This window comes from Pongo abelii, chromosome X (assembly GCF_028885655.2).
Source record: "Pongo abelii isolate AG06213 chromosome X, NHGRI_mPonAbe1-v2.0_pri, whole genome shotgun sequence".
Classification (NCBI taxonomy): domain Eukaryota; kingdom Metazoa; phylum Chordata; class Mammalia; order Primates; family Hominidae; genus Pongo; species Pongo abelii.
Genome location: NC_072008.2, coordinates 57,622,702 through 57,643,511, shown reverse-complemented (window position 1 = coordinate 57,643,511; position 20,810 = coordinate 57,622,702). Strand labels below are relative to the sequence as shown.

At 39.1% G+C, this 20,810-nt stretch overlaps 1 protein-coding gene across 6 annotated transcripts in view; it reads right to left on the bottom strand.

Moving 5' to 3' along the window:
• Positions 1 to 20,810, bottom strand: part of FAAH2 (fatty acid amide hydrolase 2) — a 283,151-nt gene that overhangs the window by 155,468 nt on the left and 106,873 nt on the right. For 5 of the 6 annotated variants that reach the window (XM_054544652.2, XM_054544651.2, XM_002831725.4 and 2 more), the window contains 2 exons: positions 15,840 to 16,049; positions 5,773 to 5,892 (listed from right to left, as the gene is read on the bottom strand). In XM_054544652.2, coding sequence (XP_054400627.1) covers positions 5,773 to 5,892; positions 15,840 to 16,049 — 330 coding nt within the window. The remainder of the gene's footprint in view (positions 1 to 5,772; positions 5,893 to 15,839; positions 16,050 to 20,810) is intronic. The other variant, XM_024241084.3, reaches the window with a different exon arrangement.

Here is a 20,810-nt window from a genome sequence, read left to right as displayed (position 1 = left end):
AGAGAGGAGAGAGAATAATTAACTTGGAAAATATATTTGAAAATATAGTCTATAAAAATTTTCCTAATCTTGTTGGAGAGTGTGACAGGCAAATCAAAGAAATACAGAGAACTCCGGCTAGATACTATACAAGATGACCATCCACAAGGAACATAGCCATCAGATTCACCAAGGTCAACGGCAAAAGTAAAATCCTTAAAGGCAACTAAGGGAAAAGGTCATGTCACTTTCAAAGAGAACTCCATCAGGATAGCAGCAGCACACCTCTCAGCAGAAACCTTTAAAGGCAGAAGACACGGGGGTGTATTGTCAGCATCCTCAAAGAAAAGAAATTCCAACTAAGAGTTTCATGTCCTGGCAAACTAAGCTTCATAAACAAAAAATAAAGTCCTTCCCAGATGAAATGTGTTACCACCAGACCAACCTTACAAGGGGTCCTTAAGGGAGTGCCAAACATAGAAACAAAAGAATGATGCCTGCTACCACAAACAATTCAAGCAAATAGCCCACAGATAATATAAAGCAATTACACAATGAAGTCTACAAATCAACTAGCTAACAACATGAGTACAGAATCAAAATCTCATCCATTAATACTGACCCTGAATGTAAATAGTCTAAACACCAAACTAAAAAGGCAACCATCTACTGTCTTCAAGGAATTTCTCTCACATGTAACAACACTGAAAGGTTCATAGTAAAGCGATGGAGAAAAACTTACCATGCAAATAGCAAACAAGAAAAGCAGAAGTTGCTATCTTTTTATAAGACAAAACAGATCTTAAACCAACAACAATCAGGAAAGACAAAGACGGGCATAACATAATGATAGAGGATTCAATTCAATAAGAAGACTGAATTATCTTATATATACACGTACCCAATTTGGAACACTCAAATTCATAAAACAAGTTCTTTTTGACCTAAGAAAAAACTTAGCCACACAATAATAGTGGGAGATTTCAAAACCCCACTGACAGCCTTAGACAGATCTTTGAGGCAGAAAACTAACCAATAAATGAAGGATATAACCTTAACATTTGACCAATTGCACCTGATAGACATCTGCAAAATAGTCCACCCAACAATCATGGAATATATACATTTCTTTCATCCGCACAAGGAATGTATTCTAAGATTGACCACAAGTTTGGTCATACAGCAAGTCTCAATAAATTCAAAAAATTTTAAATCATACCAAACACACTCTTGGATCAGAGTGCAAAAAGTATAGAAACCAATATAAATAAAATATTTCAAAAATTCACAAATACATGGAAATTAAATAACTTTTTCCTGAATAACTTTTGAGTGAATGATGAAATTAAGGTATATATCAAAATATTATTATGTTAATGAAAATAAAAAATAACTTACCAAAATCTTTGTGATTCAGGTAATGCACTGTTAAGAGTAAAGTTTAAAATGTTAAAAGCCTGAATCAAAAAGTTAGAAAGATCTAAAATCAGTGATCACACCCAAAGGAACTAGAAAATAAATTATAATCCAAACTCAAAGCTCGCAGTAGAAAATATATAACTATAATTGGGTAGAACCAATGAAATTGACATGCAAAAGTTCATACAAAAGATCAATTTAACCAAGAGTCTCTTTTTTGAAAGAATAAACAATATAGACTGCTGGCTAGATTAACGAAGAAAAAAAAAGTCCAAATAAATGCAATCAGAAATGACAAAGGTGAAGTTACAACTGACAGTTCTACAGAAATACAAAAGATCCCCAGTGGTTTTTATGAACACCTCTATGGACACAAATCAGAAAATCTAGAAAAAATGGACACATTTCTGAAAACACACAACCTCTGAAGATTGAACCAGGAAGAAAGAGAAATCTTGAAAAGACAAATAACAAGCTTTGAAATTAATTCAGTAATTAAAAAAAACCTACCAATGCAAAAAAGCCATCGACCAGATGGATTCACAGCTGAAGTCTACCAGAAATGCAAAATGAAAGGTAAGGGAAGGGAAGGGAAGGGAGAAAACCTGGTACCAATACTACTGAAACTATTCCAAAATAAAAAAAATTGAGGAGAGGATGCTCCTTAACTCATTCTAGAAATCAAGTATCCTGATGCCAAAATCTGGCACAGACACAACAACAAAAGTCATGACTATATCCCTGATGAATACGGACAGAAAAAATTTCAACCAAATACTAGCAAACTTATTTCAGCAGCACATCAAAATGTTAATTCACAACAGTTGAGTAAGCTTCACTCCTGGGATTCAATGTTAATTCAACGTAAGCAAATAAAAAATAAGTGATTTACCACATACACAGAATTTAAAACAAAAAAAAATATATAATCATCTCAATAGATTCAGAAAGAGACTTCAATAAAATCCAACATTCCTTCATGATAAAAACCCTAGAAGGCTAGTCATCAAAAGAGCATACATCAAAATAATAAGAGCTAATTATGACAAACCCACAGCCAACATCATATTAAATGGGCAAAAGACAGAATAATTCCCCTTGAGACCTGCAGTAAGACAAAGCTGTCCAGTCTCACCACTCCTATTCAACATAATACTGGAAGTCCTAGCCAGAGCATTTAGGCATGAGAAAGAAATAAAGGGCATTCAAATAGGACAAAGATAAAGTCAGTCTCTCTCTGCTGACAATATGATTCAAAAAGACTCTCCCAAAAGGCTCCTGGAATTGATAAATGACTTTAGTAAAGTTTCAGGACACAAAATTCATGTACAGAAATCAGTAGCATTTCTACACTTCAATAATATTCTTGGTGAGCCAAATAAAAAATGCAATCCCATTTACAATAGCCACACCAAAACTACAATATGTAGAAATACCACTAACCAAAGAGGTGAAACATCTTTACAAAAAGAACAACAAAACACTGCTGAAAAAATATTAGAGATGAAACAAACAGAAAAATATTCCATTATCATGGATTCCAAGAGTCAATATCACTAAAATTGCCATACTTTCCAAAGTAATTTACATATTCAATATTATCCCTATCGAAATACTGTTATTTTTCACAGAATTAAAAAAAAAAAAAGCTATTCTAAAACTCATATGGAACCAATAATACATCTAAACAGCCAATGGGATCCTAAGGAAAAAAAAGGCAAATAAATCACTTTACCCAACTTAAAACTGTATTGTATGACTAATGTAACCAAAACAGCATGAAACTGGTATAAAAACAGATACATAGACCAATGGAACAGAATGGAGATCCCAGAAATAAAGCTGCAAACCTACAACGATCTGATCTCAGACAAAATTTACAAAAGCAAGGGGATCAGGACTTCCTATTCAATAAATGGCGCTGGGATAACTGGCCAGCCATATGCAGAAAAATATAACTGGGCCCCTATCTTTCAACATATGCAAAAATTAACTAAATATAAATTAAAGATTTAAACACAAGATTCCAACATATAAAAATGCTAGAGGAAAGCCTAGGAGATACCCTTCTCAACACTGGACTAGCAAATAATTTACGGCTAAGTCTCCAAAATCAATTTCAAAGAAAATTTGACAAGTGGGACCTAACTAAGCTAAAGAGCTACAGCATAGCAAGAGAAATTATCAAAAGAGTAAACATACAGTCTACAGAATGGGAGAAAATATTCAGAAACCATGCATCCAACGTAAGTCTAATATCCAGAATCTATAAGGCACTTAAAGAAATCAACAAGCAAAAAGTAAATAATCAATTAAAGAGTGACATGAATGGACACTTCTCAAAAGAAGATGTACAAGCAGCCAACAAACCAATAAAAAATGATCAACATTACTAATCATCAGAGAAATGCATATAAAGACCACAATGAGATACTGTCTCACACAAGTCGGAATGGCAATCATTGAAAAAATCCAAAAATAACTGACGCTGATGAGGCTGCAGAGAAAAGAGAATGCTTATATACTGTTGGTAAGAATGTAAATTAGTTCAGCCCTTTGGAAAGGAGTTTGGAGATATCTCAAATAACTTAGAACTGCCATTTAACCCAGTAATCCCATTACCAGATATATACTCCAAGGAAAATTATTTGTTCTACCAAAAAGACAAATAAACTCATATGTTTATCACAGCAGTATTCAGAATAGCAGAGACATGGAATCAATCCAGCTTCCCATCGACAGTAGACTGAATAAAGAATATGTAGTACATTTACACCATGAAATACTATGCAGCCATAAAAAGGAATAAAATATTCCTTTGCAACAATATGGATGCAGTTAGAGGCCATTATCCTAAGCTAATTAACACAGGAACAGAAAACAAACTACCGCATCTTCTCACTTGTATGTGGAACTAAATCTTGAGTACACATGGACAGAAAGAAGAAAACAATAGAAACCAGAGCCTGCTTAAAGGTGGAGGATGGGAGGAGGGCAAGGATCAAAAAACTACCTATCAGGGACTGTGCTCAATACCTGAATGATGAAAATCATCTGTACACCAAACCACATGGACACATAATTTACCCATGTAATAAGCCTGCATATGTGCCCCCTGAACCTAGAATAAAATATGGAAGGGAAAAAAAATAGGTCAACTCCTAGCAGGCAAATTTTCAGTACTCTTTTTGTGCGTAATTCTTTAAAGTCATGAAGAGCCAGGATTTATCTTTCTTTTTAACTTTTAAGTTTAGGAGTACATGTGCAGGTTTGTTACATAGGTAAACTTGTGTCATGAGGGTTTGTTCTACAGATTATTTCATCATCCAGGTATTAAGACTAGTACCCATGATTTATTTTTCCTGATCCTATCCATCCTCCCACCCTCTGCCCTCTGAAAGGTCCACAGTGTTTGTTGTTCCCCTCTATGTGTTCACATGTTCTCAACATTTAGCTCCCACTTATGAGTGAAAATATGTCACATCTGGTTTTCTGTTCCTGCGTTAGTTTGCTAAGGATAATGGCCTCCAGTTCCATCTACATCCCTGCAAAGGAAATGATCTTGTTCTTTTTCATGGCTACATAGTATTCCATGGTGTATATGGACCATTATTATAGTACTGATTCCTAAAAACCATGATCAAATGAGGATTTATTCTTAGCACATTTTTATGATTAATCTAAATTTCAAAATATTCTGCTTTACTATACCACAGTTCTATTTATTAGACTACCTTATATTACCTTTAAATCACTTTTTGAAAATCTAGAAGATTTTAAGTTCCTTGAATGCAGGGACTCTGCTCTGACATTCTTACCACCATAAATAATACAAAATAAATACTACATGAATTCATTGAAAAAACAGTAAATGCAAATAACTGGAGTTTCTAGGTGACAGAATTTTACTTTTTCTTTCCACTGTTTCTGAAATTGTGTTTTTTTACCCTTTAAATGAGGGAAAATCAAATTTAACTGATAAGTGATTTTAGTATAGTGGATAGAAAACAGCCTCCTGTAATCCAAGTAGGTTTGAATCCTAGCACTATGATTTACTTGTTTAACTATTTAATTTGGGGCCGGTTTATTTAATCTTTCTGAGCTTTGAATTTGTCATTTGTAAACTGGGGATATCTTTCTGAAAAAAAAAAAAAAACTACTATAAGTATTAAAAGAAATTAGTTATAGGAGACCCTTGCACAATTTTGTGCACCAATCCCAGAGCTGGTGCTCAATAAACAGTAGCTAGTTTTAAGAACATTGAGAAATATATAATAATCACCCTGATAAGCAAGATAATCCTGCTAGAACAAAATTTCTGAATTGCTCTGAATTGTAAAAGTAGAACCACCCTTCTTATCATATTAACATTACCTGGAGAAGGCTTGTGTCCAAATATACCATTGAAGAAAGCAGGCATTCGAATGCTACCACCAATATCAGAGCCCACACCAATCACTGAGCAAGCAGCTGCCAGTGTGCAGCCCTCACCACCTACAAGAAACACAAAATACTTGCAAATAAATAATCTAATATACTATTTGCATGGAATATCTTTTTCTATCCTTTCACTTTCAACCTTTTTCTGTCTTTAGATCCAAAGTGAGTCTTTTGTTCACAGCATATATTTAGATCATAATTTTATTCTATTCATCTATATTATTTGAGAATATTAAGCCATTTACATTTTAAAGTAATTACCGATAAGGTCTTCCCTGAGGATATTTCTTCCCTGGGTCTGTGTTTGTGTGTCTGCTTTTTCTTAATTCTCCCATATAGAAAAGAGCTCTTATTTTTTTTTCCATCAGCTTTTAAGTTCTGGGGTTCATGTGCAGGATGTGCAGGTTTGCTACACAGGTATATGCATGCCATGGTGGTTGGCAGCACAGATCAACACATCACCTAGGTATTAAGACCAGCACCCATTGGCTATTCTTCTTGATGCTCTCCTTTCTCCCAACATCCCCCAACAGGCCCAAGTGTGTGTTGTTCCCCACTAGGTGTCTATGTGTTCTAATCATTCAGCTCCCATCCCACTTATAAGTGAGAACATGCTGTGTTTGGTTTTCTATCCCTGCATTCGTTTACTGAGAATAATGGCTTCCAGCTCCATCCATGTCCCTGCAAGGGACATAATCTTGTTCCTTTTCATGGCTGAATAGCATTCCATGGTGTATATGTACCACATTTTATTTATTCAGTCTATCATTGATGGGCATTTGGGTTGATTCCACGTCTTTGCTATTGTGAATAGTGCTACAATGAACATATGTGTGCATGTATCTTTATAATAAAATGCTTTATATTCCTTTGGGTATATACCAGTTTGATGGTTAATACTGAGTGTCAACTTGATTGAATCAAAAAATGCAAAGTATTCTTCCTGGGTGTGTCTGTGAGAGTGTTGCAAAGGAGATTAACATTTGAGTCAGTGGACTGGGAGAGGCAGGCCCATCCCCAATCACAACAGGCACCGTCTAATCAGTGTGGCTAGAATAAAGCAGGTAGAAATTGGAAAGAGCAGAGTTGCTGTGTCTTCCAGCATTCATCCTTCCTCCATGCTGCATGCTTTCTGTCCTCAAACATCGGACTCCAAGTTCTTCAGCTTTTGGACACTCGGACTCACACAAGTGGTTTGCCAGGGGCTCTCGGGCCTTTGGCCACAGATTGAAGGCTGCATTGTCAGCTTTCCTACTTTTGAGGTTTTGGGACACAGACTGGCTTCCTTGCTCCTCAGCTTGCAGACGGCCTATTATGGGACTTCACTTTGTTATCCTGTGAGCCAATACTCTTTAATAAACTCCCCTTCATGTATAAATCTATCCTATTAGTTCTGTCCCTCTAGAAAACCCTGACTAACACACCCAGTAATAGGATTGCTGGGTAAAATGGTATTTCTGCTCCTAGATTTTTGAGGAATTGCTACACTGTCTTCCACAAAGGTTGAACTAATTTACATTCCCACCAACTGTGTAAAACATTCCTTTTACTCTGCAAGCTAGCTAGCATCTGTTGTTCCTTGACTTTTTAATAATTGCCATTCTGACTGGTGTGAGATGGTATCTCACTGTGGTTTTGATGTGCGTTTCTCTAATGATCAGTGATGTTGAGCTATTTTTAATATGTTTGTTGGCTGCATGAATTTTTTCTTTTGAGAAGTCTCTGGTCATGTCCTTTGCCTACTTTTTAATGTTTTTTTTTTTTTTTTGTAAATTTGTTTAAGTTCCTTGTACACTGGATATTAGACCTTTGTCAGATGGACAGATTGCAAAAATTATCTCCCATTCTGTAGGTTGTCTGTTCACTCTGATGATAGTTTCTTTTGCTTTGCAGAGGCTTGTTAGTTAACTAGATTCCATTGGTCAATTTTTGCTTTTGTTGCAATTGCTTTTGGTGTTTTCATCATGAAATGTTTGCCCATGCCTATGTCCTGAATGGTACTGCCTAGACTTTCTTCTAAAATTTTTATAGTTTTGTGTTTTAGGTTTAATTCTTTAATCCATCTTGAGTTAATTTTTGTACAAGGTGTAAAGAAAGGGTCCAGTTTCAACTTTCTGCATATGGCTAGCTAGTTCTCCCAGCACAATTTATTAAATAGAGAACCCGTTCCCCATTGCTTGTTTCTGTTAGGTTTGTAGAAGATCAGATGGTTGTAGTTGTGCAGTCTTATTTCTGAGTTGTCTATTCTACTCCATTGGTCTATGTGTTTGTTTTGGTAGCAGTACCATGCTGTTTTGGTTACTGTAGCCTTGTAGTATAGTTTGAAGTTGGGTACCATGATGCCACCAGCGTTGTTCTTTTTGCTTAGGATTGTCTTGGCTATTCGGGCTCTTTTTTGTTTCTACATGAATTTTAAAACAGTTTTTTTTTCCTAATTCTCTGAAAAATGTCAATGGTAGTTTAATAGGAATAGCATTGAATCTATAAATTACTTCGGGCAGTATGGCTATTTTCATGATAATGATTCTTCCTATTAATGAGCATGGATTTTTTTTCCATTTGTTTGTGTCCTATCTGATTTCTTTGAGTAGCTTGTAGCTTTCCTTGAAGAAGTCCTTCACTTTCCTTGTTAGCTGTATTCTTAGGTGTCAGGCCTCTGAGCCCAAGCCAAGCCATCGCATCCCCTGTGACTTGCACTTATATGCCCAGATGGCCTGAAGTAACTGAAGAATCACAAAAGAAGTGAATATGCCTTGCCCCACCTTAACTGATGACATTCCACCACAAAAGAAGTGTAAATGGCCGGTCCTTGCCTAAACTGATGACATTACCTTGTGAAAGTCCTTTTCCTGGCTCATCCTGGCTCAAAAAGCACCCCCACTGAGCACCTTGTGACCCCCACTCCTGCCCACCAGAGAACAAACCCCCTTTGACTGTAATTTTCCTTTACCTACCCAAATCCTATAAAACGGCCCCACACTTATCTCCCTTCGCTGACTCTCTTTTCAGACTCAGCCCACCTGCACCCAGGTGAAATAAACAGCCATGTTGCTCACACAAAGCCTGTTTGGTGGTCTCTTCACACAGACGTGCATGAAATTAGGTATCGTATTCTTTTGTAGCAATTGTGATTTGGAGTTCATTCATGATTTGTTTCTACTTGCCTGTTGTTGGTGAATAAAAATGCTGGCAATTTTTGCACATTGAGTTTGTATCCTGAGTGTCAGGCCTCTGAGCCCAAGCCAAGCCATCGCATCCCCTGTGACTTGCATGTATATGCCCAGATGGCCTGAAGTAACTGAAGAATCACAAAAGAAGTGAAAATGCCCTGCCCCACCTTAACTGATGACATTCCACCACAAAAGAAGTGTAAATGGCCAGTCCTTGCCTTAACTGATGACATTCCACCACAAAATAAGTGAAAATGGTCGGTCCTTGCCTTAAGTGATGACATTACCTTGTGAAAGTCCTTTTCCTGGTTCATCCTGGCACAAAAAGTTCCCCCACTGAGCACCTTGCGACCCCCACTCCTGCCCGCCAGAGAACAAACCCCCTTTGACTGTAATTTTCCTTTACCTACCCAAATCTTATAAAATGTCCCCACACCTGTCTCCCTTTGCTGACTCTCTTTTCAGACTCAGCCCGCTTGCACCCAGGTGATTAAAAGCTTTTATTGCTCACACAAAGCCTGTTTGGTGGTCTCTTCACACGGACCTGCATGAAACTGAGACTTTGTTGAAGTTGCTTATCAGTTTAAGAAGCTTTTGGGCTGAGATGATGGGGTTTTCTAGATATATGATCATGTAATCTGCAAGCAAAGGTAGTTTGACTCCCTCTCTTTCTATCTGAATATGCTTTATTTATTTTTCTTGCCTAATTACCTGGCCAGAACATCCAATACTATGTTGTATCAGAGCAGTGAGAGAGGGCATCCTTGTCTTGTGCTGGTTTTCAAGGAGAATGCTTCCAGCTTTTGCCCATTCAGTGTGATATTGGCTGTGAGTTTGTCAAATATAGATCTTATTATTTTGAGGTATGTTCCTTCAATACCTAGTTTATTAAAAGTTTTTAACATAAAGGGATATTGAATTTTAGTGAAGGCCTTTTCTGCATCTACTGAAATAATCATGTTTTTTATCTTTAGTTCTGTTTGTGCAACAAATGACATTTATTGATTTGCATATGTTGAGCCAAACTTGCATCATAGGGATGAAACCAACTTGTTCATGGTGTATAAGCTATTTGATGTGCTGCTAAATTCTGTTTGCCAGTATTTTATTGAGGGTTTTTGCATTGATGTTCATCAAGAATCTTGGCTTAAAGTTTTCTATTTTTATTTTTTCTCTACCAGGTTTTCTTATCAGGATGATGCTGGCCTCATAAAATGAGTTAGAAAAAAATCCCTCCTTTTCAATTTTTTGGAATAATTTCAGTAGAAATGGTACCAGCTCCTCTTTGTACCTGTGGCAGAATTCAGCTGTAAATCCATCTGGTCCTGGGCTTTTTTTTTTTTTTTTCTGATTGGTAGGCTATTTATTACTGCCTCAATTTTAGAACTCATTATCATTCTATTTAGAGATTCAATTATTTCTTGGTTCATTCTTGGGAAGGTGTATGCATCCAGGAATTTTTTTCCATTTCTTCTAAATTTTCTAGTTTTGTCCATACAGGTGTATATAGTAATCTATGATGGTTGTTTGTATTTCTGTGGGGTCAGTGGTAATAACCCCTTATCATTCCGATTTTGTCTATTTAATTCTTCTCTCTTTTCTTCTTTATTAGTCTAGCTAGTGCTCTATTTTATTTATTTATTTTTTTTTTTTCAAAAGAATAGCTCCTGGATTCCATGATTTTTGAAGGATTTTTTGTGTCTCTGTCTCCTTCAGTTCTGCTCTGATCTTGGTTATTTCTTGTCTTCTCCTAAGTTTGGGATTAGTTTGCTCTTGCTTCTCTACTCCTTTTAGTTGTGATGTTACCTTGTCAGTTTTAGACCTTTCTAGCTTTTTGATGTGGGGATTTAGTGCTATAAATTTCTCTCTCAACAGTGCTTTAGCTGTGGCCCAGAGATTCTGATATACTGTGTCTTTGTTCTCACTAGTTTCAAATAACTTCCTGATTTCTTTGTTAATTTCATTATTTACCCAAAAGTCAAAAGTCATTCCGGAGCACGTTGTTTGATTTCCCCGTAGTTGTGTGGTTTGGTGTGGGATGACTTTCTTAATCTTGAGTTCTAATTTAATTGTGCTGTAATGTGGGGAAAAGAACGAGAGATCAGATTGTTACTGTGTCTGCGTAGAAAGAAGTAGACATAAGAGACTCCATTTTGTTCTGTACTAAGTTTCATGTGTGTCCGTGTGAAGAGACCACCAAACAGGCTTTCTGTGAGCAATAAAGCTGTTTATTTCACCTGGGTGCAGGTGGGCTGAGTCCGAAAAGAGAGTCAGTGAAGGGAGATAGGGTGGGGTCATTTTATAGGATTTGGGTAGGTAAAGGAAAATTACAGTCAAAGGGGGGTTCTTCTCTGGCGGGCAGAGTGGGGGTCACAAGGTACTCAGTGGGGGAGCTTTTGAGCCAGGATGAGCCAGGAGAAGGAATTTCACAAGACAATGTCATCAGTTAAGGCAGGAACAGGCCATTTTCACTTCTTTTGTGGTGGAATATCATCAGTTAAGGCAGGAACCGGCCATCTCGATGTGTAAGTGCAGGTCACAGGGGATATGATGGCTTAGCTTGGGCTTAGAGGCCTGACACTAAGAAAAATTCTTCTGCCTTGAGATGATGTTGATCTGTAACCCTACCCCCAACCCTGTGCTCCTTGAAACATGTGCTGTGTCAACTCAGGGTTAAATGGATTAAGGGCTGTGCAGGATGTGCTTTGTTAAACAAATGCTTGAAGGCAGCATGCTTGTTAAGAGTCATCACCACTCCATAATCTCAAGTACCCAGAGACACAATACACTGCAGAAGACCACAGGCACCTCTGCCTAGGAAAGCCAGGTATTGTCCAAGGTTTCTCCCCATGTGATAGTCTGAAATATGGCCTCATGGGAAGGGAAAGACCTGACTGTCCCCCAGCCCGACACCCGTAAAGGGTCTGTGCTGAGGAGGATTAGTAAAAGAGGAAGAAACGCCTCTTTGCAGTTGAGATAAGAGGAAGGCATCTGTATCCTGCTCATCCCTGGGCAATGGAATGTCTCGGTGTAAAGCCCAGTTGTATATTCCATCTACTGAGATAGGGGAAAACTGCCTTAGGGCTGGAGGTGGGACATGCTGGTAGCAATACTGCTCTTTAAGGCACTGAGATGTTTATGTGTATGCACATCAACAGCACAGCACTTTTTTCTTTACCTTCTTTATGATGCAGAGACATTTGTTCACGTGTTTACCTGTTGACCTTCTCTCCACTATTACCCTATTGTCCTGCCACATCCCCCTCTCCGGGAAATGCCAGATAATGATCAATAATAATACGGGTCCTCCTTATGCTGAACGCCGGTCCCCGGGCCCATTTTTCTCATTTTTCTTTCTCTATACTTTGTCTCTGTGTCTCTTTCTTTTCCAAGTCTCTCATTCCACCTAACAAGAAATGCCCACAGGTGTGGAGGGGCAACCCATCCCTTCACTGTAATCTGAGAGACTGTTTGTTATGATTTAAGTTCTTTTGCATTTAATGAGGAATGTTTTACTTCAAATTATGTGATAAATTTTAGAGTAAGTGCTATGTGATGATGAAAAGAATGTGTTTTCTATTGTTTGGGGGTGGAGAGTTCTGTAGATATCTATTAGGTCCACTTGATCCAGGGCTAAGTTCAGGTCCTGAATATCTTTGTTAATTTTCTGTCTCAATGATCTGTCTGATATTTTCAGTGGGGTGTTAAGTTCTCCCACTATAATTGTGTGGGAGGCTAAGTCTCTGGTTTTAAATGACTATATTGTATGCTTCCATTTATTCTCCTCTCTTGCCACTTAATGCATACTTTTTTTTTACTTTAATATTTGCCCTTGAGTTTGCAATATACATGTAGAACTAACTCAAGTCTCCTTCAAATGATACTCTGCCACCTCCCAAGTAGTGTAGTTATCTTATAAAGGAACATTCCCTATTCCTTTATCCCATCCCATATAACATTGTTGTCATTCATTTCACTCATACACAAGCTATAATCACCCAACACATTGTTGGCATTATTATTTTGAACAATTAATTACATGTTAGATCAATCAATAATTTAAAAATACATTATTTTACCTTTGTTCAATCTTTCTCTAATCATTTTTGTTGTTGTTGTTGTTGTTACATGAATTCAGGTTTTTGGTCTGTATTCTTTTTTTCTCTCTGAAGAACATCTTTTAACATTTCTTGCTCTGTTGCTCTACTGGCAACAAATTCCGTCAAGATTTCTTTGTCTCAGAGCATCTTTATTTATTTTTCACTTTTGAAGAATAGATCTGCTAGACAGAGATTTAAGTTGATGGTTCTTTCAGTGGTTTAAATATTTGACTCCCATCTTTGTGTGTGTGTGTGTGTGTGAGAGAGAGAGAGAGAGAGACGGAATCTCCCTCTGTCACCTAGGCTGGAGTGCAATGGCATGATCTCGGCTCACTGCAACCTCTACCTCTCGAGTTCAAGCAATTCTCTTGCCCCAGCCTCCCGAGTAGCTGGTATTACAGGCACCTGCTGTCAGGCCTGGCTAATTTTTGTATTTTTAGTAGAGACGGGGATTCAACATGTTGGCCAGGCTGGTCTCAAGCTCCTAACCTCAAGTGATCCAACTGCCTTGGCCTCCCAAAGTGGACTCCCATCTCTTATTGTTTGCATGGTTTCTGAAGAAAATACCAATATAATTCTATCTTTGCTCCTCTACAGATAAGGTATGTTTTTCCTTCTTCTTTAAATATTTTCTTCTTTCTCTTTAATCTTCTAAGGATGAAATATTATGCTAGGTGTAGTTTTTTTCAAACATTTATTGCTGTTTCTTAAAATCTTTCTTCTCTTCCCAGTGTTCCAACTATATATGTATATTATATGTATTTGTAATCCCACAGTTATTAGGCAGTCTCTTCTGTCTTTTTCATTCTTTTTCTTCCTCTTTGCATTTCAGTTTTGGAAGTTCTTGTTGACAGATCTTCCATATCACTGAAGGCTTCCTATTTTGTATACAACATATTGATGAGCCCACCAAAGATGTTCTTCATTTCTGTTATAATTTTTTTTTTATTTCTAGCATTTGCTTTTGATTCTTGAAGTTCCCATCTGTCTTCTTACATTACAGATCTGTACTTGCATGTTGACCAGTTTTTCCATTATAGCCCTTACTATATTAATCACAAATGGTTTCAATTCTCAGTCTGATAATTTCAATATCTCTTCCATATTGGAGTCAAATCTTGATGCTTGCTTTGTCTTTTCAAACTGTGATTTTGTCTTTTAGTATGCCTTATAATTGTTTTGTTGAAAGCCAAACATGATGTACTGAGATAAAAGAACCGGGGGTATTTGGCCTTCAATGTGAGGTTTTATGTTTCCCTGGCTAGGGGTTAGTCTGTGTTTACTGTCTGCTGTAGCCATAGGTGTCAGGTGTAAAATTTTCAACTGGTGCCATTGTTTCCACCTCCTCTGTTGTCTTTGAGTTTCCCTAGAGACTTCTTAAATAACACCTATGATGTATAGTTCTTCTGGTTTATATAGAACTCCCATTATAGAAAATCCCTATTGGTGTAGTGATAAGGTGTGTGGAGGCAAGGAGAGGAAGTATTTTATAGTCATATGATTAGGTCTCAGTCATTTAGTTAGTATGTGCCCCTGCTCTGTGACCCTAACATGTGCTTCCAATTTTATTCTGCTTTGACCCCTTCAGTAGAACAGGAAACCTAGAGAGGACTGGAGTTGGATATTTTCTTTTCCCTAGGTAAAGTCCATTAGTTTCTTGTAAAACCTTACTAAGTTAGGTTCTGATAAAATAGTTTCTCTGAGGACATTCCTTGTTAGAAGAACAGTATGCTTTGGAAGTAGTATTTCAAAATGGCTACTTTTTCCCTCCCTGTACAAGAAGCAAGAGAAGATTTCTCTCCAATCTTCACTCGGGAATACAGTAGGACTCCTGAAGGTAAAACTTTTGAAATTGTGTGGGGCCCCTAAGATCTCCCCACCCAACAACCACATGCCTTTTGACTCTCAAACTTTTTCACAATGAACCTCCAGCAAGTCATCAGTTATAGTTTAGGTTTCTCTTCCGCTGTGCTGGTTCCCCTGAAATTTTCTGCTCCGAGGCTTCTGTTCTAGCAAGTTTCACTTCTTTGTATCTGCCTGTCTTTTCATTCAGTTTTGGGAAGAGTGGTTTTCCCGTTACCTCAGCATATTGATAAATCTAAGAATGGTCATTAATTTTTAGTTTGTTCAGCTTTTGTTCTTATTGTGTGAATTGGAGTAAAAACTTCTAAACCCCATAGACCAGAAACCTGAAGTCACACTTAAATTTTTAATCATCACAGTAACCTTACAAGTCTGATTTCTTTCATATGGCCATCTTACAAGCAAAGGAAACTGACTTAATGAGCACCTACTTCATGTGACCAAGGTCATATAGTAAAGGAAGTCTCAAATGTCTATGTGGCTTTAGCACCCACAAGTTTAAACATCATATTTTGCTAACCCACATATGCAGCCATTCAGGCTTAATAAAAGCCTTGTCAATTCTAGTCTCTATACACTTTTTTTTTCTAGTCTCTAAACACTTTATGATGTTTCCTATCTACATCGCTTGTAGTTCATTCTCAATTCCCTTTGCTGGCTACTTCTCCTCTGTCTATCTTCAAAATATCAGACTTGACCAAGGCTGTTACATGACTCCCATTTCTTCTCCATCAACACACAAATATCCTGGGTTTTTGCATCCATTCTTATAGGTTATAGATGCTATACTGTATCATGTTTATTAATACAATTCATAATTATTATTGTTAGCACAGCTCTTCATGCTGTACTAAAATGTCCAACTCACCAGAACTTCCACCTACAATATGCTGTAAATCATATGGGTTGTTTGATCGGCCATAGATCTTGTTACTGGATTCATACCACATACACAACTCACTACAGTTGGTTATGCCAAGAGGAATGGCACCAGCTCCCTTCAGTAATGCCACCACAGTGGCATCTGTTTTGGAAATCGCATCACGACGGTTCATGAGTCCAGAAGAATTGGGCATTCCTAAAAGAGTCACAGAAAAGAATGTTTAAAAATTATTAAATAAAAATAATTGTTTTCTCCTGAGGGGCAAGATGGCCAACTAGATGTAGCCAGAAGGAACATCTCCCACAAAGGGTTGGGGCATTGGAAAGACTGGCACACTCCTAGCAGATCTTCAGAGAGAAGGCATTGAGGGTGGATGGAGGGAAGACACAGATGCTGGGCTGAATGGGGAGGAAGCTGGGAACCCTGCACAGGGCTACTGTTCACTGGGACTTGCTCCTTGCTCCCAGCAACACCTGGGGAAAAGGTGAGTTGAACAGTCAAGGATCAACCCACTTTCTACATGGGCCTCTAGAATCATAGCAGGAAAAATACCCTTGACCACCACGGACACTTCGATTAGGAGGGAGAGGTGCTCAGAGAAGTGGTAGGGGCAGAACTCAAGCTGGAGCAGAGCATGAAAGACTTGATGCCAGAACATCTGGAGGAGCACAACAAGGGTTGCCCATGCCCCTAGGCTAGACTGGCTCCCACAGGAGACTTAAGCCCTAGGGGAAATGTCAGACCTGAAATCTGCAGGGTGGTTTTGCCCATGATTCAGGTCCAGTCCAATCTGAGCACCCCTCATTCTGCTGGCTTCTCCCAGGGCCCCAGTCTGACCCTGCCTGCTTGCAGTGCAGCCCCAAGTACCTCCTAGGGCCCTGCATCACAGTTCCTGACCTGTCAGGTGGACAGCACCTGACCTGCAAAGTACTGGAACAGAGCTGCCACAGAAGACAAGCCCAGCTAGCCCATACCCTCCTATTGGGGAACCTGCCCCGATAGTCACATAGGTTCTTTTCTATTTTCCCTAAGCGTCGGCCAGTTTGAGAAATAAAGGGACAGAGTACAAAAGAGAGAAATTTTAAAGCTGGGCATCCGGGGGAGACATCACATGTTGGTAGGTTCTGTGATGCCCCACAAGCCGCAAAACCAGCAAGTTTTTATTAGGGACTTTCAAAAGGGGAGGGAGTGTACGAATAGGGTGTGGGTCACAAAGATCATGTACTTCACAAGGTAATAGAATATCACAAGGCAAATGGAGGCAGGGCAAGATCACAGGACCTCAGGACTGGGGCAAAATTAAAATTGCCAATGAAGTTTCGGGCACCATTGTCATTGATAACATCTTATAAGGAGACAGGGTTTGAGAGCAACTAGTCTGACCAAAATTTATTAGGAGGGAATTTCCTCTTCCTAATAAGCCTGGGAGTGCTATGGGAGACTGGGATTTATTTCATCCCTACAGTTTCCACCATAGAAGATAGCCACACCCAACGGGGCCATTTTAGAGACCCACCCTCAGGGGCGCATTCTCTTTCTCAGGGATGTTCCTTGCCGAGAAACAGAATTCAGCGATATTTCTCCCATTTGCTTTTGAAAGAAGAGAAATATGGCTCTGTTCCACCCGGCTCACCGGTGGTCAAAGTTTAAGGTTATATCTCTTTTTCCCTGAACAGTTGCTGTTATCTTGTTCTTTTTTCAAGGTGCCCAGATTTCATATTGTTCAAACACACATGCTCTACAATATGTGCAGTCAACGCAATCATCACAGGGTCCTGAGACGACATACATGCTCTTCAGCTTACGAGATGACAGGATTAAGAGATTAAAGTAAAGACAGGCATAGGAAATCACAAGGGTATTGATTGGGGAAGTGATAAGTGTCCATGAAAACTTCACAATTTATGTTTAGAGACTGCAGTAAAGACAGGCATAAGAAATTATAAAAGTATTAATTTGGGGAACTAATAAATGTCCACGAAACGTTCACAATCCAAGTTCTTCGGCCATGGCTTCAGCTGGTCCCTCTGTTCGGGGTCCCTGACTTCCTGCAACACACTCCCACTACGGCAGCCTCCCTTGTGCCACTTTGCCTATATGCACTCGCCCACGATGACCTCCAACATTGCTTTACTGGTACTTGTGTGTGTGTGTGTGGACCTTGTCTTCCCTTCTCTACCAGCACACATAATTGTGTGCACCCTGCCATGCCACTACTCCTGGCATGGGTTCACCCTACCTCTTCCCCCCACTGCACCACCATTGTTGTCAGATCATTGGCAAGCAGAAAGCACACCAGCACTGCCCCCACCAGTACCTCCTTTCTGTGCTGAAACAGCTGTTGGCAGAAACTAGGCATGCAAAAAGTGGACCCACCCACACCCTGAGTAGCCACTGCCACCTACAGGAACATACATAGAGGGCCCACACAGACCTGTGCCAACCAGAGCACCCAACCTCCATGATAACAATGCCACCAGTGTGAATGTATGCACAGTTGCAGCTGGAAAGCCCTATGTCCCCAGTCATGCTGTCAATGCAACCAACTACTGCAAACACCTGCATGATGGCCAGCCACTGGCCCACAAAAGGCAATGCTATCAATACTGCCAATTGCTGTGAATGCTCTCACAAAGGTCAGCACCCTGGCACTTGCTAGCACTGTGCTGCAGCTGACAAGCATAAACCCATACATACTGCAGTGGGAGTTGCAACTGGCACATAAAAATAAGGGCAGACACTGCTGCCACAGCCCTATGAAGAGTACTTTGGCTGACACTTATCCATTGAAGTATTATGACCAGTGATCTGGCAGCACCTTGCTCCTTCTAGTGGTCCAGGAGAACCTCAGCCCTCCCATAAGGTTCCTAACCTTGAAAAGTCAGAGAAGAAAGTGGGGACCTCATACCAGTCCCCCAGAGTTAGAGCATGCAATCCAGGAGTACTGAGCTGAGTCTTGGCCACTTTAAATATTCCAGAAATGAAGCCAGTCAAATGAACCTACCTTATACCATAATCAAATCGCCCAAGGTTATCAACTAGAATAAAAGAAAAAATCTCACCCAAAAAACAACTTTAAATGTTGAAGAAACAACAGACCCACAAAAATAAGGAATAACCAGCACAAGAACTCTGACAATTCAAAAAACCAGAGTGTTTTCTTTCCTCCAAACAACCACACTAGTTCTCAAGCAAGCATTCTTAACCAGGCTGAGATGGCTGAAATGAGAGAAATAGAATTCAGAATATAGATAGAAAGAAAGATCATTGAGATCTTGGAAAATATTAAAACCCAATCTAAGGAAGATAGAATTCACAATAAAAACATACAGGAGCTGAAAGACAAAATAGTCAGTATAGAAAAAAAAAACACAATCAACCTGATAGAGCAGAAAAACATACTACAAAAATTTCATGAAAAAATCACAAGTGGTGTAGTGGTTCTCCCAGCACGCAGCTTGAGATCTGAGAACAGACAGACTGCCTCCTCAAGTGGGTCCCTGACCCCTGAATAGCCTAACTGGGAGGCACCCCCAAGTAGGGGCAGACTGACACCTCACACGGCCCAGTACTCCTCTGAGACAAAACTTCCAGAGGAACGATCAGGCAGCAACATTTGCTTTTCACCAATATCCACTGTTCTGCAGCCTCCGCTGCTGATACCCAGGCAAACAGGGTCTGGAGTGGACCTCCAGCAAACTCCAACAGACCTGCAGCTGAGGGCCCAGACCATTAGAAGGAAAACTAACAAACAAAAAGGACATCCACACCAAAAATCTATCTGTACATCACCATTATCAAAGACCAAAGGTAGATAAAACCACAAAGATGGGGAAAAAACAGAGCAGAAAAACTGGAAACTCTAAAAATCAGGGCACCACTCCTCCTCCAAAGGAACACAGCTCCTAATCAGCAATGGAACAAAGACAGATGCAGAATGACTTTCATGAGTTGAGAGAAGAAGGCTTCAGATGATCAAACAACTCCAAGCTGAAGGAGGAAGTTTGAACGCATGGCAAAGAAGTTAAAAACCTTGAAAAAAGATTGGATGAATGGCTAACTAGAATAACCAATGCAGAGAAGGCCTTAAAGGACCTGATGCAGCTGAAATCCACAGCACCAGAACTACATGACAGATGCACAAGCCTCAGTAGACGATTTGATCAACTGGAAGAAACGGTATCAGTGATGGAAGATCAAATGAATGAAATGAAGCGAGAAGAGAAGTTTAGAGAAAAAAGAATAAAAAGAAACGAACAAAACCTCCAAGAAATATGGGACTATGTGAAAAGACCAAATCTACGTCTGATTCGTGTAACTGAAAGTGAGGAGGTGAATGGAACCAAGTTGTAAAACACTCTGCAGGATATTATTCAGGAGAAATTCCCCAAACTAGCAAGGCAGGCCAACATTCAGATCCAGGAAATACAGAGAACGGCACAAAGATAACCCTCAAGAAGAGCAACTCCAAGACACATAATTGTCAGATTCACCAAAGTTGAAATGAAGGAAAAAATGTTAAGGGCAGCCAGAGAGAAAGGTCGGGTTACCCACAAAGGGAAGTCCATCAGACTAACAGCTGACCTCTCGGCAGAAACACTACAAGCCAGAAGAGAGTAGGGGCCAATAGTCAACATTCTTAAAGAAAAGAACTTTCAACCCAGAATTTCATATCCAGCCAAACTAAGTTTCATAAGTGAAGGAGAAATAAAATCCTTTACAGACAAGCAAATGCTGAGAGATTTTGTTATCACCAGGTCTGCCCTAAAAGAGCTCCTGAAGGAAGCACTAAACATGGAACAGAACAACCGATACCAGCCACTGCAAAAACCTGCCAAATTGTAAAGACCATCAAGGCTAGGAAGAAACTGCATCAACTAATGAGCAAAATAACCAGCTAACATCATAATGACAGGATCAAATTCATACATAACAATATTAACCTTAAATGTAAAT